The sequence below is a fragment of the Trachymyrmex cornetzi genome, unplaced genomic scaffold, assembly GCF_001594075.2.
Source record: "Trachymyrmex cornetzi isolate Tcor2-1 unplaced genomic scaffold, Tcor1.1 scaffold83, whole genome shotgun sequence".
Lineage (NCBI taxonomy): Eukaryota > Metazoa > Arthropoda > Insecta > Hymenoptera > Formicidae > Trachymyrmex > Trachymyrmex cornetzi.
This window is the reverse complement of record NW_017300169.1, coordinates 4,874,071-4,901,637: the sequence shown is the minus strand read 5'-3', so window position 1 is coordinate 4,901,637 and position 27,567 is coordinate 4,874,071. Positions and strand designations below refer to the sequence as shown.

Below are 27,567 nucleotides of genomic sequence, written 5' to 3'. Positions count from 1 at the left end.
CGATATCCGTGATCGAAGCTTTCAACCGAAACGAAGTGCAAGACAGGTTTGCGCTTTCGTCCCTCAGATCCCCTCGCAAGGATGTACAATGCATGAGACTTCGGAGAGGATCGTTGAAGTTCCGTCTTTCCACGCGCTTCTCGTAGTCTGCCTTCCTGGATGGTTATTTTTACATTTCTTCTCTTTTCCGCTTTCTACTATCAGCGTATGCGATCAGAAAAATCGAAATTACATATATAAATTTTGAAATATCGTTAACTAGATTAATATATATCTTGAAATACTAGCAGTTTGAAATTAGTTTCTTGCTTATAATTATTTTAGTAGTAAAATTATATAAATCCACATATCATTATAAAGGATGTAATTTCCTGTCATTATACTGTGAAATTATCGTTAAACCATGCCAGATCACCTTTATCAATTACGGCACTTTTGTAAAACAACGCTTAACTATCTTTTCTCTCGCATTTTTTGGCATTAAGCGTGTAATACCGGTTATTTTCTATACTGGACTTTAATTGTCATCCTCCGTGCTCCTTCGGTGGATAATTCATAACTGGCACGAACAGTAATTTATTGCCGGAAACTCGTTAAGATCGCTACTTCAGAACCAGTTCTTCAAAGCGGTTCGATAATGCATCTCACACACCCGCTCCGACTAATCGATATCAACTTCCTTGTAGAAATTTCGCGGATACTTCGTTATTGTAACAATTATACGAGTATACAAAAAAACTACATCATACAATTATCACAAGAGAGATTAAAACCACTATGGCGAAAAATCGCCGAGATTGTGGATACAAGAAAAATGTAAAGTCATAGATGCTATAAAAAGAATCTCGTGCAGTTTTATTCAAAAACGTAAAAATTCAAGTAATAATATAAAATATTTCAGTTTATTTGTGTGTGAGATAAAATGTCCATGGCAGCATATTAAATGGAGAATTTTATCTTTAAAATTAAATTTTTTTTTCGAAAAGTTCGCACATTGTTCTGACCTTAACATTAAATTCTTTGTCTATATATTGTAATTTAATTGAGCATATTTTAATTAGTGATAAAATTTATCTTGAATCATTTTTTACTAACACATTTTCGAAACGTGCAATGATGCAATTTTTGTGGTTCATTGATAAAGCGATTTAACAACTTGTAAAATTCTTCCTCAAGTAATGGCGATCGCAATGAAAACAAGAACTACACCTTTATCTTTATAACGATGGAAAAGAGGGATGGAAGAAGAAATAAGTCAGTCGAGACGAGAAGGTGGACGGGGGTAGATTGGTACGTGTCTAGCTTTGAGAGTACACACTGACGACGAGGGGTTGTCGTCCCTCTGACTGGTTGGCTGGCACGGAAACGACCTTGGAATCAGCTGTGCGATACGAGGATGAAATTTCCTACCGAGACGCGTCGACGTCTTAGCGCGTAGGAGGACCCGAAGAATAACGTGATAGGAGAGAAGGTGAGAGAGAGAGAGGGGGGGGGGGAGAGAAAGAGAGCTTATATCTCGACGAGGTCGGGGATGGCACGACAATGAGGTCACTGAGATCCGATGGGGATGGATTCCTCTTGGCATTCCTTGCCTAAGTTACGATGGCATTTCTCCGGGAAAATTTGCTTTTCGAATCGTAAAAACGGTATGCGAATGTTCTTTTTAACACCTCCTCTTCTCCTTTTAATTTCATTTACACATTCAAGAAGAGCATATTAACATATGATGAATCTCTCCCGCGAGGTTTTTATTTCAATTTTATTTGTCACTTCAGTTCGAATGGAACATAAATAGCAGATACTCAATAATTAACGGTAATAATATCGCATGAGCACGCTGTTAAGCTATTAATTTCACTAAACGAGATCCACGAAAATTATTAATAAAGAGAATCCTAAAGAATAACCGATAAAGTTCCCCTTTTAAATTTTAACGTAATCGATTCTCTTACACATTTATCTCATTATTGTTACGCTTTATTGGTATATTGGTGATATTTTTAACAAATACGTAAAGCGCAGTCGATATATTATTTATTCGCTTAAATTCAATTATGGAGGTGTCTGAAAAAGTGCATATAATAACAATAATATATTTTAAAATTCTTTATCAAAAACAATCTCTTTTCGCAGCAACTAAATGAATAACATACTCGTTTATTAATTCTACTAATTAAGCAGAACTGTTTTTTGTTTTTGACATTTCCATTCAGATTATTTCTCACATATAAATTACAAAAATGTAAATCTAATTGCCATAACAACTAACGAATCAAACAAAATAATTGATTAATCAAACTGTTCAAATATATTTCTCGGGAAAATTAATTTTATCACCGATGGCTTTTGTTTTGTCTTCAGCCAACCGATTGCGAGCAATCGCAACGAATTGCGTCCGAAAAACGAGCTGATTGTGGATTGGCGAATTTATTATCGTAGTGTAGCACTGGCCACGATAAAATCCACGATATACGATACTACCTAGTCGCAGTGTAATTCGTTGCCGTAGCTTAACCATTGTATAAACAGGGCGTATTGCATGCATCGAGAGAAGGAGAGAAAAGAGAGAGAGAGAGAGAGAAAGGGAAAAACCAGTCGAAAGAGAGAACTATTGCACCTGTGCACTCGAGGTAACGAATGCACAACCACATAACGAATAGATCCCGACTGGGCGCTGCCCTAGCGATTTTCGCATATTTCGCACGGAATTTCGCATTAAAGATCAATAGTTAACGAGCTATTTGCTATAATTATTCAGCCACTAACTGTATCGGCATCCAGTGCGCCGCATCGTTACGCTGGCCGATACATAGTCTCGTATTCCCGTTCATTCATTCATTTGCAATGAATTTCCTTATATTACAGTGTATCAATTAGAGAGAGAGCTGATAAACACTCGCAACCCGTGGAGAACAATAATATAGTTTTCTCGACGGGAACGTTATTTACCACAATATGCGTAGAAATTAATAAATGAATTTCTTCATTTCAACTGTAAACAGCATAATAATTTCAATGAACAAATCGCAAAGCACAACAGGCATTATGTGGTACATTTTGCGTAACTGAATTTAGCCAGATAATGTACGATAGAGTTTCGTGCATTAAAAAACACTAAATTTTAATAAATAAATTGTTCGAATAATATTAACTAAATAAATTTACTTGGTCAATATATATTTATTTCATAAAAAAAGATATTTAAATTAATAATTCTTATACTAAATAAATATATGTCATAAATATTTTGTTGGTATTATTTACAAATAAATAATTGTTGTGAAATTTAGTAAATTATTTTTCAATGTATATATATATACACGTCAAAAATATCAATTGAATAACAAAGAAACAAAGGGATGAAGATGTTAATCGAAGAAAGGCGTTGAAAAGTGCGAGATCGCGCGAGCTAATCGAGATCCCGTAGACGCTATGAAAGTTCGACGAGAGACGGCGGCTCGTGCAGGAAAAGGGATAACTGAAGGCAATGATCGAACGTGGCGTGACCCGGCAAATTACTGTCACTCGAGGTAATTTCAGCGTAATCGCCTCTTCCATTCCATTTACCGCGTCTAAAGCGAAATTTACCTTTCGAGCGTATCCGAGGCGAGAGAGCGGCCGTCGAAAATACATCACGCGCGCGCGCAATGACGAAATAATTTGCCAGGAGACACCTCGTGATTCTATCCATCTACCTACACATGTAGCAATCATCTGTATGTTGACTCTTCCTATAGATCTTTTCTTTCTCTTGAGATTTAGTCCGCGATTACTGTGGCGTGATTATTTTACGAGATAAAAGGGTGAATAATTAATTCACAGCTTCTTATGGAAATATATAATAAAAAGGTACAGTTAAAAAATGTAATCCAAATTCGTTAATAATTCATGGCACATTTCATAACGAAATAATGTTGATTCCATTAGCCTAGCTGTATTGGTAAAATTAACAGTAACCGTCAACGATTTAGGCAAAAATTCTTGTTACGTCAAAATATTTATGCGAGTGATAGAAAAACCTAAGCACCTTATACAATCAACAAAATAAAAATAAATAGAACAATAAATAATTCGGTAAAGATAAACTAGTTATTTATCAATTATGCTTAGTTTTCTTTTCGTCGTTCTTCAAAACTTGTTCTTAGAGGAACGTCTGGTACGTTCACTCGAAAATATATACATAGCACTTACGTTGGATACATTGTAGCTGCTGTATTGCTCTTTGGGGCTGCCTCCGCCGTTCTGCTCGCACTGCTTGTTCTTGAAGGCTCGGTAATTCTCTCGTAGCTGTTTGCCGTACTGGAACACAAAGCGGAGCGGACATCGTTAACGCGCGAGCGTTGCAGTTCGCAAGATGCGCGCGACGAGTAAACACGCCGCGCGCCTAACCGATTCTACGCTCCGGGCACATCGTAATATCCGAGGCCGATAAAGCCGACGGGTGTAAAAAAAACTGCACCTGCAATTTGCATAATTTTACACGCGTCACTTTGTCGCATAGCGCCGGTCGGCCAGCCGGTCGACTAGCGCGTGCTGCCCAGCTGTGCAAGGCAAACCGTCGATCGATATACCTCGCCCGTCGAGGTATCGCGCTCGCCTAGATAAATTCAACGTTGCTACGCGGACAGAATACGAAAGTACCCATCTGATACTTTTCTCGATTTCTCCGACAATTAAATTCCTTTTCCTCCCGTCTTTTTGGGATGCGCGAAGACGTATAAATGTAATTACCATATTTTGAGAAGAATTTGGGAAGAAAAAAAGAAAAAAATTACAAACCGACGTAAAAAAAAATTAATTCTGATAATTAAAAATCAATCTTATCGTACGCTTTTACGTGTAAATTATTACATGCATGTACAAATTTATTTACACACCATTGCAGCTGTTATAAACGTAACGTAACTCGTAATAGTGTCTCGAATAATGTTGAAACATAAATAAATGTCACGCTTCGAAATCTATTTTTCAAACAACAAGATTAGTGATACTCAATTTTCGACTCGAACTGTAATCCTATTTCTTGCAAGCAGCTTGCGAATGCAGGGGGAATATTCGATCGAAACAACCGATTCTTTACGTCGAGAAATATCTACGCTTCGCAAGCAACGATAAGGTTCCGTGATTGAGTCAAAGGTAATCCGTGTGAGCTCCTCTAAGCTCTTTATATCGCCCACGTGCTAGGGAACAGTCATTTAAAGCAAAGCTGACTTATGAATGAAGTTTACTTCCTTGCTCACTCAGAGATTCCATAAATTATCCATTCAAGAAAAATTACTACAATTCTAAATGCAAATATATATTACAACCAACAAACGCAGACAAAATGTAAAATATTATTTTTAATTAATTCCAAACAGATTTAGTTTAATTTTAATTTAACATTAATAGACTTTGTATAATTTTAAAATTTATGTAACTATTTAAATATCGAAGAATAAAGATCAAATTTCCGTAAATGAAAAGACCATTAAAATAAAGAATTTAATTCTGGAAAAATAAAGTAAACGTGTAGGTACTTCGGTGCATATACTTTGTGCACGAGCAAGTATATGTCAACCGTGCGGCGAGACGAACGTGGACGCGAAAAACGAGACGAGACAAGACAGGAGGAACAGACGGTGCCACGTGAAATAATGACGGTGAACGTGTGCATAACCGTAGGACCCAGCAGTGGTATAACCATCGTATCGACCCACAAGACAGTCGGGCGCATCCATGCTCGACTGACTGCTCACGCACACGCGCGCCCACCCATACACGCAAGCGTAAATTGCTCGTGACGTACACGGCACCCACACGCATACACGCACAGGAGTACTAATATACCAATGCGGGCTGTAGCTTGAACCGTGGTACGAAAATTATCCCGGTGAGCTTTGTGACCGGCGAGAACTCGCTTAGCAACAGCAAAAATATAAACTCGTACTTACGAACTTTTTATATTAATGCATAAGTTAAACAAAAGTTCTTGCATAAATTCTCGAGTTGTGCATCCCTTGTATTTCATAAATAATTTTCATTTAATTTTATTAAAAAATTATTCCTCTGCAATTCCTGGCAACCTGCAATTTTAACTTCTCCGTCAGTAATAAAGGAGGAGGCTTCCTTCGAGAAAAGGAGCAAATTATTGTTATTGTTCTGAATTAATAAAAATTTGAAAAAAATTCTGGTAACTTTTCAAAGTTTTAACGAGTTGTTACCATCATAGAGATCGGACTGTATTTTATGTATTTTTTTACAGATCTAAATTTATCTACTAGAATTTATGATCAAAACATGGATAGGGTCTTTCCAATATTGCCGGCGGAGGAGTCAGAGAAGAAAACAATTCAATCAATACTTTCATTTGACGATATTGTAAAATTTCAATAAAATAAAGATTCTACACATTTCACAATATATGTATCAGTAAAATATCCTATTGATTAAAAACACATCCAAATATCGTTCGTGTCGTCGATTGTCTCGTCACGCACTTCTTGCTTGACGCCGAAAGTGAGAGAATTTAAACGAAGACCGGGATTCGTCGCTTTCGCATTTCGGAAGTCAGGAGCGTGATCGAGGTGGATGCAAAGATGAAGGGTGGCGCCGACTAATTGAAGGCGGCCCTGGAGTATTGCCGGCGCGCGCGCGCGTTTGGAGAGATAATTATGTAATTCAATTATTCGCAAACGCAGACGGGAAACGCGCCGACGAGGAAAGCGGCAAGGCATGAATGTATGCTAACGTTAATCAGCGACAGAGTAACGGAGAGCGATAACGAAGCATACGGGCTCTAAGTAAACGAAAGATAATGCCGCGTCGAATCCCTCGATATCACAAAATCACGTTCCCGATAATACGGTGTGTTATTGATTAAAAGTTGTTGAAAAGTTGCTCCACTAGTTGGTCGCGACAAGTTTCCCTCGTAATCCAATGACTGCAAGTCAGCGCGACACATTTCTTGGAATCATTCTTGCTGTATAATTAATTATAATTCTCGGATCGCAAGAAACTACATATGGACAGAGATACGTGTAATCGAGTAGATAGAAAGCGACCCGGTATTATATGCGACTTAACTTTATCCGTGGCTCTTATTGCTACGATCTGATCTATTCACTTTCTCATTATCGTTATCATTTCTCTTAGACGGGCAACAACCGTGACTTAATGTCAAATAACAATATTTTATTTATGATTGGCAGCGGCAATCATAAATATCATAAATCATATTTTTTGTAATCGCTATATCGACTTATCGTCTCGCAAGGAACCTGGTCCTGAATTCATCCGACGGGTTACGCGCGAGGGCCTTCTATTCATTCTAATCCATTATTTTGATATCTATATTAATAAATCTATCGACATGTTTTCTATTTTAATTACTTTCGTCATGTTGGACTTAAATACAGATAACATTAATTTTATAAACGTGTTCAAACTTTCACACAAATAAGAATACTGAAGTTACGGTGACATCTTCTATCTTGGACTCCATCCCTCGCAAATTAACAAAGACTAATCCGAGCCCTATACTTATTGTTCGACTTCGCAGATTTCTAGTGAAGTGAATCAAAGTCTGCGAAGATTGAAATACGATGAGGAAACGAGACGAGGGAGAAGAATGACGTAGAAACAAAGGGAGCACAAAAGGGTACGGGAGTGTCAATGTCTTCTCGATCAAAGCGAATCCTGCAGATTTCTCCAAGCCTACCCGTTCATTTGTTCTCTTCTTTCTCCCTCTCCATCTCTTTCTCTCTCTCTCTATCTCTCTCTCTCCCTTACCCTTCCGCCTTTCCAACTCTTCTCGTTCGCCGCATCTCATCAGACTCCTAGCTTTTTCTCGGATGAAAGAGTTACAAAGGCCTCACTGAGACACGCGTAAGTACTACCTTAGTGCCGTTACCGACCAAGACGACGTCTCGTCCTTTTCCCTTCGGATAGAAGGTGGAGCTGAGAAACAGAGCAAGCGAGAGAGAGAAAGAGAGAGAGAAATGACGGTGAACGACGGAGCTAAGCGAGAGACGGCGAGAGCCGGAGAAAAGAGAAGAGCACATAGTAAATCCAGAGCGGCTAGGTAGGTAGATAGGCTGACAAGAGACGCAGACAGGCATGGACGACCAACGAGGCCGATAAACACTAGGCAAGTCTGGCCTGTTTGCCCGCCGGCGGCCACGGTAGTACAGACGTATGGCTCGGGGGACTCTCGAGGATGCACCGACACAGGTTGGGTTACGATTCTCTGGTGCAAGGTCTCCAAATTACATCCCGTGGCAGATGAATTTGCTATCCGACCCAGCACGAGCGTTATTCGGAATGAACATAAGTCATGATGATAATAGGCAGCGAAAGAAACGCTTGTGAGAGACACAGCAATTGTGTAAATTAAATAAAATCGTCGAGACCACACACACAAGAGCGAGAATTAAACTAATTAAATCTGGAAATTAAATTCAATGAAAATTGTTAGGAAACTTTGGCGTAAAGCGTAAATATGCCATTTAAAATTCTGTTTTTCCCCGTAAATACATCGCTTAAATTATTCCAGTTTAATTTCAAATTTACAGCTCCCGAAAGAAAGGCTATTTGTACATTAATAAATATTACTTTTTTAATTCTTAATTTGCTTCGCAAGCATGGTTATCATTCTACGAACGATGGAACGATGATAATATGCCATGCCCGAGCTTTACTTCCTGGAGACCAGCCGGACTGGAGAGGCGGTCTGAGCAGCCACTTCAGCCTGAGGAAGAATAGGCCCGTAAAGAGTAGCGTAATAAGGAGTAGGCGGCCGTATTTTAAAGTCTCTCTCTCTCTCTTTCTCTCTCTTTTCCTTCGGCGGAACTGCCAATCGCGCGTTGCTAGCGAACACCGTTACCATCCACAAGTTATTCTTCTCAACGAACACTTCAACTAAAGTGAAAGAGAGAGAGAGAAAAAAAGAAAAAGAAAAGACAAAGACTGTCTACGCTCGAATATAAACTGATATTATTATCAACGATGATGGGAAAAAAGTCTCGGTGTCTCAATTTTTGTCAAAAAAAAAGGAGGGGGAAACAAGAAAAATGCATCGTGTCAGTGCCACGACTACTCTAAAAGAAGAAAAAAATGTAGCTATACAAAACGTGCTGAAGCTGCGTGATATAGTGTGTACGTACGTCGACAAAAGTGAAGTGTTCTTCTTTCTCCGTTAAACACGAACCGTGCGCGAGTCACGCAACTTCTTTGAACTTCACGAAAAAGTTTCGACATTCGACGTCGACGCGAACGCAGGCGCGGTAGAAATGGGGAGGAACGGAAAGAAAATAAGGCTCATTATACCCGGCTCCATCACGGACCTAATGATACCCACGGCCCGTCCGCAGAGGGATGATCACATTGTAAAGGAAGAGTCGAATAAGAAGACGCGGAATCGGCTGGGAAACGAAATATTGCAGCGATACTTTGTAAGCGTTATTATCCTCACCGCAAATTTAAGTACCTATTTCTCCAGTTGATATTAGCTTTCCCCTTACATTGTGGCGGTTATTTACTAAAGCTGGCATGGTCATTTATATACCCTCCGTATTATTAATTCTTGATTATACACTTTCCACGCGAATCTGCCGACATTTGTTGTAACCCTAATCGACATTACCGAGAGTACACTTGACGTAATAAACTAACATTTCCGTTTGGACGAACAACAATTTCGTTCAAATAGCTCATCCAGTTTGGGGTTAATGGGCTTCCACCCCAAACTACTCACGAGACACTCGAATCGCCGTACTACAAGTTGTATTTTCTTCGAATAGAAAACGAGAATGGAGCAAGGAAAAGAAATCACATTCTTACCTTAGCGAGTCTCATGGCTGTGAGCCAGCAGGTGCGCGATTTTTCGTTCTCGAAAATAATGACCTTGATCCCGGGCTCCCCAGCCTCCGTATCTTCGGCTTCGGCGTTGCTGTTCGGCCTCAGGCAGGCGCCCCACTCGAAGGGTGCGCCGAAAACCCGCTTGGCGTTCGGTATCCTGTAGACGTTATAATCCGACAAGTGCGCGAGTGTGATTAGTTGTTCATTGTCCTGTAACAAAAATAATGACACGCTTATTAAAATTTTGCTCGAAGGTATTCAGCCTAAAATTATTCACGCAAAAGGCAACTGAAGCGTTCAAAATAGAAAAGCTAATTACGAGAAATTACTATCTTTCTTCCCGCATTGCAACATTTACGCTACAAACGCGAGTTGTGTAACTATTGGTAATTTAACTTCCCTTAATAATACGTTTATGGCCCACGGTTAATGAAGATGTAATATAATGGTTGTTTGTTCTCAGTTATTGTGTATTAAATGAATAATAAGAACAAATACTAATTACTAGCTATGTTTTCAATTATTATAAAACCATTGATGTAATAATTAATTAATCAGTATGGCCACAATAACTGTAATGATTGTAGATGAACCGAGCGATCTTCCCGTGGGAAGCAACGCGAACAAAGTAGTATAAGCGTATCTACGAGTTGCCCGCAAGCAAAAACCGTCGCGAGATACCTTTCCCAGTAGACTCTCTCGTTCCGTCGAGACTTCCTATAAGAGTCTTCATCGGATTCAGCAGAAAACTTTCTTTCGCGACGTCGCCGGGAATCGCGGGGGCAATTTATTATAACGGCGGGACAATTTTTACGGCGGCATGCCGGCACATCGCACAGGAAGCACTGCGCAGCGACGACAGCTCTTATCGCGGAGTCACCATTATTTGCCTGCAGTGGAGACCGGGAAAGTCGCGTTTGTCGAGTGATTTCCGGTAGTAAATATTCATGGATGTGGGTGCGTTCGACATTATTTAAACGGAATGCGTCAAGGTTGTATCTAATCGCACATACGGAAAGCAAGTCTTTTCGTCTCACGACGTTTTATACAAATAAAAAATTATACTCTCATCTTAATTTCCTAAAATATATCTCAATTATATACACATACATATCGAATATGATTATTAGCAGAAATAGAAATAGCGAAGAAATATACTACAAGGAAAGAACGATTTTGCTGAAGTGTCTAAAAATTCAGCTAGATACGGATCTGAAAATAATTTCATTAAATCGTGAAGAATGTAATTATGTAAGAATCTCAAGTTTGATGAATAATGCTGCAGAAAAGTTTTGACATTCTAGCAATCAACTTCTACATAATTATTTTGATAGTCCAAGAAAAATATTTTCTAATAAAGCAAAAATAAACAAGGGACTCTTATCAAATATAAGAGGATTTGTTAAAAAATATTTTCAGATCTGCATCTAGTAAAAAAATTTTTAAATACTTCAATAAAATTGTCCTTTCCGTGTATTTTATATCTAAAGATGTACAGTCCTTCTTTAATATTTTTATATTTATGTATTTTTATATAATATACTTCCTTGCTTCCAATAATGCGAGACACGCACTGCTTCGAGCTGCATCGCAGACCTCAGTAATTAAATAAAATTACCAACGTTAACAGAGGAACAGCGGATTAGCGTGGATAACGAGATGTGTGCGCGACGCCCCGATGTCTAACAATTTCACGCGCAGTCGGTGTCACAGCGCTTTTATATTTAACTCGGCGCATATTATCGCAGAAGGTACCATCCACGTTATTCTACTCTCTGACCTTTATCCGCTTATCGGCACCTGTATGATAAGCGGCCAACCGTGAACCATCGACCGGTCGATTTTCAAAAATCACCTTGTATAATCGCGCTACGTTTCCTGTCATGTTGTGAACCTTCTATTAATAGCAAGTGTTATGCATGTGCACGTATTTCCGTGAATTACCTGAATATTCTTTTAATACTTTAGTCTAACACTTTATGTTGTACGAAAACAATTATTTAATCGTTGCGTAAATATATGCGATCATATCTATTAATTATTAAAATCAAAATCTCGCCTTATTTATACGTATCAATGTAGAATAGAATAATTATTTGTTATTATTTCTTCTCTGAAAAAAATCATTATGCGGCACATCTCTCGAGATCGAAAGGCATTCCTCTCGTTTGTTCGTGCCGCGTTCAGAGGAAGGGTGCGGTTGGTCAGGGACTCCGCAGGTCTGCCGCTGCTGCTGCGCAAGCATTCGTCACGCGTGCACAAACAGATGGATAAGACAAGGGGGAGAAGAGCAGGAGGAGGAGGAGCATGTGTAAGAGACGCAGAGCGAGATAGCGGCGGGACCGTTGCAATACGGCTCAGCAAATATTTGACGATTAGCTCGGTTGCACTATGTACCGCGGGAGAGCGGGGCTGCGTTAACAGTTACGTAACTATTATCCAGCTAACCATGGAATTATGGGCGAAAGTGAATGGGAGAAGGATGAAAAGGTAGAAAGATATTAGTTAAACAATGCCCGACTACAGAATAGCCCACGGTACTTAACTGAAAATAAACAAACGTGCGTAACACGTCAAGCGTAAAGAATATGTGAAAATATGGAAGAGTAGACACAGAGGAAGGAGAGAGAAGAGAGAGAGAGAGAAAGAGAGCGGAAGAACACGGGAAAATCCGGTGATATCTTCCCGTATTTTTACGGGCAAATTGCCCACGTAAGATTTGCATTGTCTACCCGCAAATACAGCTTCACACCGCTTCTTTTGATGAACGCGCGCCCGTAATTCTGACACGTGTAAACCGTTGTCATGTGCATATCAGACGCGCCCGTCACGTTCCGTGATCGATCGTGCGCTGTAATCTTTTGAGGATTGTGTCTCTACACGTAGGAGATAAAAGTACACGTCAAAACACGAGCAAATTAATAGCAATGTCAGACGGAGGCGGGTTGGCGATTAAGGTGAGAATGGTAAGAGTCCGAAGTCCATTTTTAGGCACCGTTTCGGTCACGCTATTCTAAAACGTTAACGAAAAGATATAGTTAAGATAATTTAAAATTAATGATATATTTCTTACCCGTGTGTAACTTGAGAACTAATTCTTATTCTTAATCATTATAATTATTATTTCAGTAACGGAATATAATATAACAATACTACTTATAACGTAAATTACTTATTTCTTGAAGCATTTACTTCAAGACTGTTGTAACTTCGAGTACAGCAATTCGCAATGGAGATGTATTCGATTTCCATTGCAAAATCATGCTGAGACATTGGCAAGCACTTTATGATTTGCATATCTCAAGTCGATGTCAGCATATATTGCGCACGTTGATCTCTCGAGTAGCTGGATGGCCGCTACTCGAATGTAAAAAGAAAGTAGGATATAATCGAAGAAACTCCTTCATCGTTTGTCCTGTTATTTTAGCGGTTATTTAGTCGACGATAATCGTGCACTGGTATGAATTTTATATTTTTCACAATTATACCCGCTCATTATAATTGTTATTGTATTCTTTATCATATTAATTATCACGGCGATAAAAACAATAGTAATTGCGTCAGCTAAATAAAATAATTAAATTATATATTTAAATAGGTATCAGTTTCTTTTAATTAAATTTATCAAAAGTATAAAAAATATCATACAATTTTGTAATTCATCAAAATACTTCTTACAAAATCCGACGACCGAAAACTGCTGATACAGCAGGAAGCGAAGAATTGGGAAGAAGGTAAAGATACAAATCGAGAGAGGAGAGTTGATTCGAAATAGGAGAAAAAGAAAAGAAGATCCAAGATGAAATCCGAGGATTCGAGATGAGAGACTTGAGATTTTTTATTTTATTTTAAGCGATACCTTGCCGCGAAATCAACAATTTACCGCGATGAAAAGGTCCCGATAACACGTCAACGAGCAGTATAATGATAAGTATATGAATAAGATATTACAGAGATTCGCGATAACCTCGCGGGGCTTGTTCCTGCTCGTCATTTTTTATGCGCGGAAGCCAGGAGAGTTATTGGCATTTCCGTCTAGGGATACACGACTTCGGAAACAAAACCGGTTTATAAATAATTCCAGAAGCACGCTCTCGCGCGCGATTAAAAAGAGGAAAAAAAAAGAAGGAAGGTACACACGGTGGCAACGCCTGAAGACGCCAATGGTCCGTGCAATCATTGCCAATAAATTTGGTCCTGCGCTCTCATCCTTTCTACATCGTCGTAATCCTTCCCATCTTTGTTCAAGAAGTTTCACGATGAGTCGTCGATTTCGAGTCACCGTTCATCAATGATCAATTTTGCTGCTTAAATAATGTTCACAGATCTTTTTATAATTTTGATTATTATAAGCGTACATCTTTCATAGTCGCATCGAGGACGAACTCGAGCCCGACCGTAGCTCGAACCGCATCAGCGGTCGTTGGCCCGAAATGACATCGTTAAGTTGCCGTTCGCGTGGCAGTGAAAGGATTGACTTCAGGGCGGCGTTAGACCGGCGTTAGCGAACGGCGGAGAGGGAGAGAAAGAGAGAAGAGGACAACGTACGATAGGTCAGGTTTTTCTTCCTCCGGAGGCGGCGGAGAGATCCGCCGTGCTGCAAGCCAATGAGGAAAGACAAGCGAGGAGAGGCCGAGAGGATGCCGAAGGTATGGGATGCAACAAGAGGCCTGCGTGCAATGGGCGCATTGAAAGTCCGCGGAAAGACTTTCTCCTCGTGTCTCATCGGTTTATTCGTTATACCCATTCCTCGGATTTAAAATGGATTTAACAAGTCTGCGAAAATTCGAAAGCAAAAATTGCAAATTCAGAAATAGCTCGCTATCTGAGAAACGCGAGTATGGTTGAAATGAGCGAATGCAAAACGCAACGCGAATAAACTGTGTCTCGTTTCATATAAATATTTGCTAAAACCACACGCGCGCAAATTGTAAATCGTTCGGCTTCTAGACGATACCGTCGGAACATGAGAGCGGCTGAAATTACGAGAGCGGCAGAAACGGAGAAAAGGATCATCCGTAACAAGTGGGGGAAATAATAAGAATCATTGATTATACATTGAGAAAATGTAGACCGCGCTCCCGGCGTCGAGCTGCGCTATGATTACGCTAATAATGCGAGAGCGTATAACGGTAAGCATCCGTGAAAGGCAAGCGGGAGAGACAACGGCCCGATCACTACTGTGTCGAGAAAAAGGAGGAATGAATTGTGAAAGAAAGGCGAGGGGGAAAAAAAGAGTATGGAGGACGCCAGGTTTCGACCTACAAGACGACTTCCTCTTGTGAGATCCTTCGCGATCTTCCTCCACCCCTTCTTGTCATGTACTATCTCATCGATCGTTGAAATCACGATCGACATGTTATTCCGCAACGTTGAGTTCGAACGCTACGTCGTCGCTACATTACGTCGAATATCGTATGATATCCTTCGTGTAATATTAACCTTCCACCAGCAGCACTGTTGGATCTTAAAGGCACACTCAATTCTTTTATTGTGAAAATTCTGGTAAATAAATTTAAATCTATTAAAAAATAGGTAAAATACAAACTTTTATGATGTTAAAAACTCATTATTAACCCTTCGTGGTCACGTCTTGAAAGTTTCTCATTGCTGGGAAAAAATTTACTAAATTTTAACAAATATTTTTTAAATAGTCCTAGCGGAACATTTACTAAATGTAAACACATATTTATTAAATACCATTAGTTTGATTCAACTCTCATTTGTTTCATTTATCTAAATATTTATTTACCGTAAGCAAATATTCGGCAAGAATTATTCGAAGAAATATTTATTAAAATTTAATAATTTTTTTCTCAGTGTATACAGTCCGGAGAACAATATAAAATCCGTAGTTCAAAGTTCGAAGACCCAAGTTACAGACGAAGGAGGAAAATGTCATATTGCAGACGGAGAGTTAATAATAAAAAGCAAATCCAATGTGTTCTTCCAATATCCTAAAGACTTTTTTACTGGTTTAATTAGGAAACCTATAATAATGATTCTTCGCAAATCAACAACAATTTTAGCACTAGCCAAAAAAAGTCTTATCGGATCTTTCGATCTCTCGATAATCCGTCGAGTCAAGTCGAGGAGGAAACCTCACGTGGACGTGTTGCAGGCAGTCGCGCCTCTTTATTGGATTCGTTCTAATAGAATTTGCGTCGTTCGTGCGCGCGCACCTACAATGATGTCCGCTCTTGAATTTTAATGTCCGAAACGAACGCGAGGCAGGGAGCAATTCCCCCCCCCCTCTCTCTCTCTCTTTTTTGGACGGAGGATTTTTTCTCATTTTTTTCATACGAAGCTTCCCTTGGTCAAATTAAAATTCTGCCGCTTCGCTAGTGCGGATAATTAAATATTTGTTGTACGCGCGCGCATTCGTGTAATAAAATTTCGCGCCGTAGTCACACTCGACGTTCGAGTCGAAGTTATTGAACAAGCGTTGTCGACAATCTCGAAACGTCTAGCTGTCATCGAACGTAGAGATTTCTCTTGATGCGTAGAGTTCTTTCATTCAAAATTACATTTAAACGGTGTTTCATATTTTTGAGAATAGATTAAAAATATAATTGATTTTATTTATTAATGATATTTATACTGTTTAAGAGATTAATACTTACGAAATTATAAAGATTAGAAAATAATTCATGACATGATATGATCGCTTAAACTCTGACACACAAACTCTGCATCTCATATATATATATATATATGAGAAGCAATAAATCTTAAGAATGATTTCATTTTTCATCGCATGATTTAATGAGCAAACGGTTTCTTGATCTGAAATAGCATTTCATTGTGACAGTTGAATTTCTACTGCACTTAATTTTTAGATATCTCCTCGAGCTAAGAAAAAGTATTAGTAAGGACTTTGAATTGAACACAGAGTCCACCGACAACACGCCGATTACCCCACGCCGTGCCCAAGAGTGTTATAGCGATTAAAAACAGCGACGTGCGCGAAATCGAGGTCATCGCCGACTAATCTTTTTCTTTTTTATTTTTTATTTTTCTTTTTCTTTTTCTTTTATGTCTCGCAGCGCGAGACGTGCACCGGTGGACGGTGAAACGTGATGTAATTCGCAAGTTCCACTGTGCCACGGAGTATTTCAACTGCACCGATGTCTATAATTTCGTGGCAAATTAAAGAGCCGTGTAAAAAAATAAGAAAAAGAATTATAAGAAAGCACACTATGTAAATGCGAAGGTTCGTTATTACATTAATGCTCTTCGAAAAAACCACCGACCCTCAGCGTGGTTGCACAGTGAAATACATAGAAATCAGATACGAGAGAACTGTGAAAAAAATAGAAGTACAAAAAAATTAATAATAATTTGTTTTGCTCTCAATTTCCATAGTTAAATTAACGATCGATTAACAAGTCTATGACAATTTATTAATGACTAGATAATAATCTAGCTTTCGAGATTTCTCAATGAGAAAACTTTCACAGCTTTCGAAAAACTTCCTAATAAGAAAATTTTATAAAAAGGCATAGAAATAAATGACTTCTCGGAGTTCATTAAATGAGAGACACAAGTTATGTCACCGGACAATATCTTTACCTCCATTAATTTTATTCGCGTTACTTGCTTATCGCGCGCTAACTGTAACTTGAAATTAAACAGAATTTCGAAAAAAAAAAACGAAAAAAGCAAAATCTCCGAATCTGTTTCTTATCTCCGTTTTTTATTAACGATAATAAGAACATCACCAATCTTCAAGAAAGAAATAAAAAAGGAAAAAATGAGATAAAGAAAAAGAATGTATATACAAAAATAAATTTTATTCACGCTACTTACTTATCACGTACTGTAATTTGAAGTTAAACAGCATTTCGAAAAAAAAAAAAGAAAAAACAAATCTCCTGAGTTTGCCTCTTCGTGTTTTTATTAGCAAATAAGAATATCGTCGATCTTCGAGAATAAAGTAAAAAAGGGAAAGATGAGAGAAAGAAAAGAATGTATGTAAAAAAGAGACAGGCCAAATCCAAGAATACGCGATGCGTAACACAAGAAATTAATTAATTTTGATGTAATTAATTTGGATAAAAATGAATACTACATCAGAGAGGAAAAAAGAGAAAGAAGGAAGCGAGCGGGGTGGCCACGCTGGACACGAGTCATGAGTCCCGATTGTGAAAACCGGTAGCTAAATCGTTTCCTCACCTCCTCGCGCGCTCGAGGATTCTCGAACGACGGTAGTGAAACTCAGTGTACGCGGCTCGTGAGCAAGTCGGTCAAATTAGACAACGGCGACAGTGATTCTCAAAGCAAAATGACATCCTCAAAATGAACGTCGACAATTGTGAATATTAATTAGCCGCTAATTATAGTAAATTTGATTTTCGTTGCTGTATAATAGGAGATAGTTGGCACTTCCTGCCAATTTTATCGCATTTTTATTTTTACAAGCAAATATCATTAATTCCGCATGTTTTTAACATTGAACTTATAGTTCAAATTACAATACTTTTTGTTAATGCGATAAATGTTTCATATATTTCGGAACAGATCGAATAAATTTCATAAAACCGAATTAAAAAACGCAGACGTCTCTTGTAAGTATACCAAGAATGCAGAATAAATTTGTCGAATCAAAATTTGCCGAATGCGCAAAATTAAATTCACCGAATCAGATCGCACGATTTCTCAGAAAGTCCTGAACTGCATCAAAGGCGCTGTAACGACGATGCGCCGGTATAGCGACGGATCGCTGTTTGTCCCACGAGAAGTGCATTGATCATCCGAGAGTTAAGTTTGGATTTATGCGAGTTAATACACTTTGGCGCGGCTTCAAGCGACTTCCAGCGATGGCAAGGTGAATCACGGCAGTGCTCCCCGAAGTACGTTAATAAACGTCCTAGTCCTTAATCACATCAGCAAATGAAGGCCGCATTCTAACTCGCATTTATCTCGTTTGGAGATACTCCAATTTATAACTTTCAGAAATCTGTCATATTTTGCAACTACAATTCTCTAGAAAATTTCCGTTCATAAATACTATTATATACAATAATTTAATAGCGTAGTTGCATTTAAATTTAACAATAACGTTTAACGATGTATGACACAGTCACGCAAAATGTCTTTATTTTTCCTGACCTACATCAAAACTTCCTCCCTGAATATTAACTCTTAGAGGACGGGAGGTCTATTTTTATATTCTCGCAGTTTCTCTTTGAGTAAGATTTGTTATATTCCCTGTATTTCGTTGTATTTCTTGCCTCAAAATATGAATGTTTCAGTATCACTATAATAGCTTTGCTGCAAAGGTTAAAATATAAAAAATATATATGAGATTTAATTCCAAGAATACAAATTGTACGATAAACACAAATGTTTGAAAAGATATAAGATAAAACGACTTAAAATATTTCCCAGAAAATAAAAAAGAATATTCCTCGTTTTCAAATAATAAAACTCTTTTGGATATTAAATAAATTCAAGAGATAAAAACGTAACTTGCAGGAGCACGATCAATTAAACTGATCGAAGGCGCTCGTCCCAATAACGACGATGCGCGAGATTACGCAGCGCGAAGGAAAGTGGTAGTCATTGGTGATTATTCTTTTCATGGAATCGATGGTAGAAGCTGCGGTGATTAATCGAAGCCTGAAAAAAAAAAGAGCAAGAGGTAGAAAGAGAGAAAGAGTACACAGAAACGAAAAGGCGAAGAGAGAAAAAGGAAGGCAAGGGCGGGTAATAAACTACCCCGAAGGAACGACGTACCGCGCGCGTCCGACTAAAGACCCAGCGAAACAAGTCCGATGATCACTGGAAAACGATAAAAAGGACGAAACTCCAACGGTGTGTTTCTGCGTTCATAAAAAGAATTGCGATCGTCTGTACCACTTTATTCAATCACGGAATAAATCCTCCTCGGCTGTCTCTACAATTCCCGCAAGGGAACATTCATATGTCGTGTTAAATCAATTAAATATTCTATTCTATTAATTAATGCTACATTAACGGGAAATGAGCTCTTTGAAAGGCAACAAAATAATCTGCGCAAATGCATATAGCTGCGTAAGGAATAATAAAATAATACGAACATAAAGCAATATTCACCGCAAACAATAAGTAAATAATGTTTAATACATTTACGACGTTTGTAAGCTCACATATTCGATTTAGTTTCATTGAATTTACCATAAATTGCAGGATGATCCTTTTCAAAGGAGAGATTAAATTATCTCAAATATCTTTATGGCACGTATGTTTATATAAATTCCAGGATACATAATAGAATAATGCAACATGAAATCAGTTAAACACGTTTCTTTGTACATAAAAATACGTTAATCTATCTTAATCATATCGTCATATAACAATTCTAACAGAAAATGTATTAATTAAAAAAGTTTCTTAAATAGGTATTTTAAAAAGCTCTCCTTATTTCTCTTATATTCCTTTTAACAGAATCTAAATTTCACATAACTTCTTAAAAAACGGTCTGAAACTTTTTCTCGGGGTATCGACTCTAGGTTTGGGGAACTTCGAAACGAGGGAAAGAGTCCGTGCGTTAAGAGCGAATTGCCCGGAAGATGCGGAAGAGTTCCTACACACATACGTGAGAAGAAGAGTGAAGAAGAGGAGCCAGGAGCCGTTTCTCGGGGAGAGAGCATCGATGCGCGCGTGCGCAGCGATAAATTTCCGGAAAATTTATTATCCGACCAAGTATAATTCAGCCGACCTATCGTGATGTGCGAATGCGAACCTCGCGAGAGCGTTCCAACGTCGGCCGTGAAAAATGGGCGAACGATTTCAGCGGCCGCAAACGGGCGTTGGGCAGAGAGAAGCTACGCGATGTTGGTGGTGCGGTGGTGGTGATGGCGATAGGGATGGGCGACGCTTCATCGATTATACAAAAATCGATACTTTTCCGCACAATAATCGATGCTTGATTCGATGTTTCAGGAGTCGATTAATCGGTACATCAATCTTTTTTTTATTACATCAATTATGGTTGGCTCTCATTGATCTACCCAAAGATATAACTACCCTAGATTTATTAGAGACTAGAGAGGCAGTCCCTAGCAGGCATTTAATTAATTTATGAAACAATTTTCTCGTTACTAGTAAATATTTTTAGTAACCAAGAAATTGCTTTCCGAAATAAAAATTATATTTTATAAAAAGTAATCGATGTACGATTTCTAATACTCGTGTCATAAATTTCAGAAAAATTTTCTCTTATTAACAGCAATCAGATTCAAGTAATGGTATTTATTAGATTTAATAAAACAATTTTCTACTGACAAGTAATTGTGTTTTTATTAGAATAAGATATTTTCTTCATTGATAAATTATTTGCTTCAGGATAATATTTTGTTGGAACAAAAAACAAATTTATTGTGGCAAGTAATTAATTCTTTCAATCAAATTACAGTTCAAGAAAATGTATTTACTTGAAACAAGTAAATTTTTTTTTCTATGGAGGTACATAAAATTGTAGATACTCTATTTTTTCTTTTATTTTTTGTAATAAAAATCATTTAAAAAATTATAATTCAATATATTTCTAAAAATTTTAATTTAAAAAAATTTAGTAATCAGTTTTCCTTTAATCATCGATCTTACAACATCGATGTTTTCTTCTACGATGAATCGGTTAATTAAAAATCGGATTGGATCATAATCGATTATTGTGAAATCGATGCTTTTCTTGTACATCGACCATCCCTACGATAGAGGTGCGGTGTGCAGTCCACCTTCGCGGAAGCTTCACGGAAGAAAAGCGGGGGACCCCCGCCGCGTATACGTGGTGCACGTACGTAAGAAAAGCCGGGTTGTTCCTCCCGTAACTTAAGGAGCTACGACCTCGTTTCTGTCACACGCGACTTCGTATTTCACGCCCTCCGGCGGAAAAGGAGAAGGAAGGAACGAGCCGTGAGATCGGCGAGAGAGGGCAGGAGGACGAGAGAGGAAAGTCGGGAGGATATGGCAGTGAGAAAGAAGAGACGGTGGATAAGATACGAGTAGTTTCGCGATAGAGAACGCGAACGAGAAGAGAAATAAAGAAGTTTATGATGCCCAGCTGGTACGACACGAGCAGAAGAGAGACGACTCACGATGTTACTCGCGAAAGTCTCCTTGTCGTTATCGTCGTTATCGTCGTTATCGTCGTCGTCGTCGTCGTCGTCGTCGTCGGTCTCGAACTATCCTAGCAGAATAGGTCGGTACCAATATCCACGGTTTACTACATGACGACCATGACGTTCCCGCCGGTGCTCGCCACCGGAGTACCTGAAAAAACACGATACTTTCGTGCGAATATACGTTATAGATTGACAGAGACATATCCGTGTCGAATTGATAAAATCACCGTTTTCTGATACGAAAAATGAGATATCGATTGAATGCAACGCTGAATGACAGAATGAACGGTTTTACTGGAATATCTAAAAATTTAGCTAGATATAGATCTGATATAATTTTATTTGGATCATCAAAATAATTATATAGAATATTTAAATTGGTTGCCAGAATGTTCAAACTTTTTGCAGCATTGTCGTCAATATTCTACATAATTATTTTGAGAGAGATGATCCAAACAAAATTATTTCCAGATTTATATTTAACTAAATTTTTGGATACATCGACAAAACTATTTTTTCCGTAAAAAAATAAACGGCATTATATTGCTGCTACAATATTTTCAGATATCTTTGTTATAAAACGTCAACTTTATTATACCAACGTTAATTTATACACCGTTATTCAATCCATCAAATATTGTAGAAGGTTTATTTTTAAAAAAGTTAACATTGATTCAATTCATTTGATTTTTTTGCATTTAAGTGTTGATTTAATAATTTTCACGTTGTTACCGAAAAACAAGATTAATCATAAAAGACAAGAAGAATCTCCTAAAATATCTGAAGTACTTTTCAGTCATTCTAGATAGAGGATGCTCCGTCCCGGCTCGTTGCATCCGCGCCTGGCAACAGGGGGCGCGTATGCATGTGCAGTGCGTAACCGACGATAACGAACTTGTGAGCATAATAAGGCGCCACCATATAGAGGATCGACGCGCGAGGCTATTTGTACAACACAAAACGTGCCGCGTAAGCGGATTGCGTTCCATATTGCGCTCGTTGGCAAGAATCGACGGAAAGTGATTCGATCGAGCGGCACGAAACGGAGTGACGTGCGCACAATGCGTCGCCGGACTGAGATATATATACATATACGTATACACTTTTGAGGCTTTCACGGGTATTTTCTTCAGAGGTACTAAAGAGTTTGCGAGTTATCGCAATGTCGTGATTCATTGCTAAATGCCAACGTTTCATGAACCTTGCCGTTCACTTCATCAGACCGAGGAGCGCACTGATACTGAGATGCTCCTCCGGAGGTCTTCCTCTACACACACACGCACACGCACACGCACACGCACACACACACACACACACACACATATATGTATGTATCATGAAAAAGAAAGGAGGTGCCCGATAAAATATGATTCCGCTGAAAATCGCTCCAAGTCATTCAGCGATAGTTTCGCACGCCTTCATATGATTAATAAGCCCAACCAATTCGCACGCGAACAACGAATAAATCTGTAGTTTACAATTTATATCATAGTTACTACCGAATGATACAATATAGTCAATGGCTGCGTTCAGCAGAAAAAGCAGCTTTGCAACTGTTAAAATTCTTTAATATGATTGGTCTTGCCCTTAGTTCCTTATTGAATCTAAATGTATAAACCAATCATATTCAAGAATTTTACAATAGTTGCAAAACTACTTTTTTTCTGAACGCAGCCATTCACAGCTTCACAAAATAAAAAAACAATTTTATTAAAGTATTTAATAATTTAATCATGAAAATAATTTTGTTGGATTATTAAAATAATTATATAGAACGCTCAAGCTAATTATCAGTGCTGAAAAGTTTTAACATTCTATTAATTGTTTTAATATTTTACAATCAGTTTGAGACTGTCCTACATAATTATTTTAATCGTCTAATAAAATAATTTTCAGCTCTATATCTATAGCTAAATTTTTGGATATTTTAAAATAAAATCCTGCTTTCTATATATTCTATATACCATGCAACGTTCAAGATTGCAGATTTCTTTATTACTGATTATACGTTAATTATATTTTCCCATAATCAATAGTTATTTAAATCTCCATAAATCACATAAAAAAGTACTAATTTATTTCTTCTGAGAATAATTTCATAAAGCATAGATTCTCGGATATGCATAATAAAAATGGATTTGTTGAAATATCTAAAAATTTAACGATACAATTCTAAAAATTACTTCATTGGACCATCAAAATAATTATATAGAACACTTAAGCGTTGACGACAATGCTATAAAAAATTTTAACATTTTAACAAATATTAGCTTGAGCGTTCTACATAATTATTTTGATGGGGAGCAAGCAAAATCATTTTAAATTAATATCTAGCTAAATTTTTAGAGACTTCAGCAAAACTGTTCCTTCCGTACGGGATCTTCCGATCCTTTCGACTCTTGATCTTCCCGTTATTCCCCGGATCTAAGCGTAATCCCGGATCGCACAAGAAACGCCGTGACTATATCGACCTAGCACGCAACCTCAACGCGAACCGGATGAACGGAGACCAGTTTGATTCCGCCTTCGTGAGTAACGTGACGATCCACGTCGCGCTACTTTCCCGGCGAAAATCCGCGACAGTGCGGCTGTGCAACGATGCATCCATCTTTCGACGGAAAAAGTCGTTGCCCGCACGTTCGGGACGAATTACCACGATAATTGCAGTCGACGTGCCCGATGTCTTTCTACTCACTCAAGACCGAAGTCGATCCCGAGCCGAGCGAGACGGCGCGGCGAGGGCGAGGGCGAGGGCGAGGGAGAATAGTAGGATACGGAAAGAAAAGAGAGGACCACGAATGCATCGCGCATGCACTTTCAATCGTTGTACCCCTTCCCCCACAAGTTGCATGCCACGGCTCGGCCGTGATGCGGAGATCCTCGAGCCGAGCCGAAGAGCTTCAGAAGCACGCAGGAGCTCGCATCGAGTGCACACGCGTCGGCGTTCTCCGCGAGATACGCGAGATGCGCGATACGCGAACGGCCTTCGCAGTGATAACAGATATTGCTTGCGACATGGTGCCCCGAATACGGTAATCACGTTGATCGCGCGCGTCGAGTTGCGCGCACCCAATGAATGCGAGAAGAGAGACCTGAGAGCTCGTAGCATGTTGTACCTCGTTCTTCGCGTCAAACGTTCAATCAATGTTCAAACTACGAGATACTTCCCCATTGTAAACTGTATAAAACTGACTGTGCGTTACTGGAGGATGATGCGCGTGTCAAGGTGTCGAAGGAAGATCACCGAAGGTTAATTACACCCAGGATGTTTCTTTCGCTCACTTATCAAACGCAATTAAAAATCACGCTTGAAGTTGTTACGCTCAACAAGGATCGCGGGAATCGTGGATTACTTTGGAGAATCGCTCTCGGTGCTGATTATAAATTAAAGACTCACGTAGAGATTGTATATCCCTCAGCAATGCTATAGCCGAAGCAGCTCCCGAGTGTTAGAAGTATAACGAGAAGTTTGCAATAGTCCACGGGAATGACTAAGCATTGTCGTGAAATCTTCGCAACAATTTTGGCGACGGTTCTGTTCTGTCTTCTACTAATTTGCCAATAAATATGCAACAACCTAAACTTAATTTAGTCACTCACGCGTTATTTAACAATTTAATTTCCTGATCTCCCGATTTCTTTAAGTCGTAAAAGGTATCTCGTTTTTTACACCGTAATTTATATTCAAGATGTATATTACAAAAATTATAATGTGATCTTAAGTTCACAATTGCTTAGTTTCGTCAAGTTTACAGTCAATTAGAAACGCGCCGCGTTGGAAGCATCGGAAAGTTCATCGTCGTGCGCGACGAACCGGAAACGAAAGGTCTCTGAGTGGAAGAAAAAGAATTCGATGTCGGATAAGAAATTGAGAGAAGCTGCGAGGCGAGATAAGTTGCGTCCTTGTAGTATGCGGATCTAATTACATCTTCGACGTAAAATGCGATAATACTTAACGGTCCGATAAACGATCCGACGCATAATGATAGTATTGCATTAATAGAACTGCACTCCATTAGGTCAAGAAATGATGGAAAATAATTACAAATTCACGCTCATGTTTCACGTAATGAAATTTCGCAATTAGCTCAAAAAGAGAGACAAAGAGATAGAAGAGTATTTCTCTTTTTATATTTTTAGACATTAATTTAACTTTCTAAGTGTAATCATCCTTTTACTCTTTTACTTTGCAATCTCGGTCTTTCTTGACTAGCTCAAGTTCTTTTTATTGTTCTGGCTCTCAAAAAATATGGAAAAATTATAGGTTATTTTTCAACATCTCGATTATATTACTAAATATTTTTAACACTAACATGATATTTTAAAAGGGAAAACTGAATTCCGTATTCTTTTATTTCGGAGAAATTTTATAGTAAAATTTCGCTTGTGTCAAAAATAATCCAGACTGCAGACGGAGGGTTTATAAGTAGTAATAAAAGTTTCGACAAACAATATTTTATGTGTGTATATATATATATATATATATATATATATATAAAATATACAAACGCCTTCTCGTTATATATATATATATATATATATATATATAAAATATACGAACGACTTCTAGTTATCATTCGCGTCGCAGAAAGCTATAAAACTTTTTATGACCGCTGACTTGAATTACATTGTTACCTATCGCAAGCGGGGACAAAAGTTTGCAGAAGAAAGCAGCCATTTCTAAGTCGAGATTCGTTCCGCCTGTGCCTCCTTAAACGACGGAATAGCCTGGTCTATCATGGGCGATCACCGATCGCTCGTTCGGGAGAAAGTGGCAAAGAAATCGTGGAACGAATCAAGTGCGATTTTCTGCCGATAGCTCGGCTCTAAGGTGCACCACGAGTTTTAGATGTAGGGAGAATCGAGAGAATGAGGTTTCTTTCTCCGATACGTCGTCGTCGGCAGGCTCGCCAGCTTTAAAAACGCTATTTTGGCCGCGCGCTCTTAAAAACTCCCGTCGCGACCGGTTCGTAAAAATCCAACCTCCGTCTTTCCCTCGTATGCGCGTGTTGTCCGTCGGGTGCATACATATGTACGCATGCCGAATTAAATCGGCGCCGATTCGCAGCCGCGATACTCTGGACCGGCCTGGCCACGGCTCGGCATGTCCGCAACTTTACGATCGACCGAAAAAAGAAACGGCCCGGCCAACAGAACGTAACATTGAAAGCCGACCCGAGAATACGAGCGAACGTAAAGGTTTAACGGGAAGTCGCGTGATATACGACTTGAAGGGATTCTGAAACCGCGATGCAAAACAATCCATACAATTCGCGAAAAATACGAAAATTCGAGGCTCAAGGCAGATCGAACCAGGATGCGATAAAATGGAAAAAAATAATTCCAAGAACGGAGAGGAATATAAGAAAATTTATATTACGCGCTTTGCGATACTTGCTATTGAATGTTACTGTTATTGCGTTCGATATCCCGAGGGTTGAATCAAGAAGGTTGTCGATTGGAGGCAATTTCCGCCGAGATGCGGAAGGTCGACAGGAAAAATTCACACATCGAGATGATAAAGGCAGGCGGAATGACATCCTTTCTTTATGAATAGTATAGGCATAACTGTAACGATTGATAAAGGCGATCCAATCTCAGCTTCCTGAGATAATTTGAGATT

The 27,567-nt window shown here is 38.6% G+C and overlaps 1 protein-coding gene across 2 annotated transcripts in view; it reads right to left on the bottom strand.

The window, feature by feature from the left end:
• Positions 1-27,567, bottom strand: part of LOC108768841 (growth factor receptor-bound protein 14) — a 349,214-nt gene that overhangs the window by 34,226 nt on the left and 287,421 nt on the right. For both annotated transcript variants that reach the window (XM_018519476.1, XM_018519477.1), the window contains 2 exons: positions 9,820-10,047; positions 4,192-4,299 (listed from right to left, as the gene is read on the bottom strand). In XM_018519476.1, coding sequence (XP_018374978.1) covers positions 4,192-4,299; positions 9,820-10,047 — 336 coding nt within the window. The remainder of the gene's footprint in view (positions 1-4,191; positions 4,300-9,819; positions 10,048-27,567) is intronic.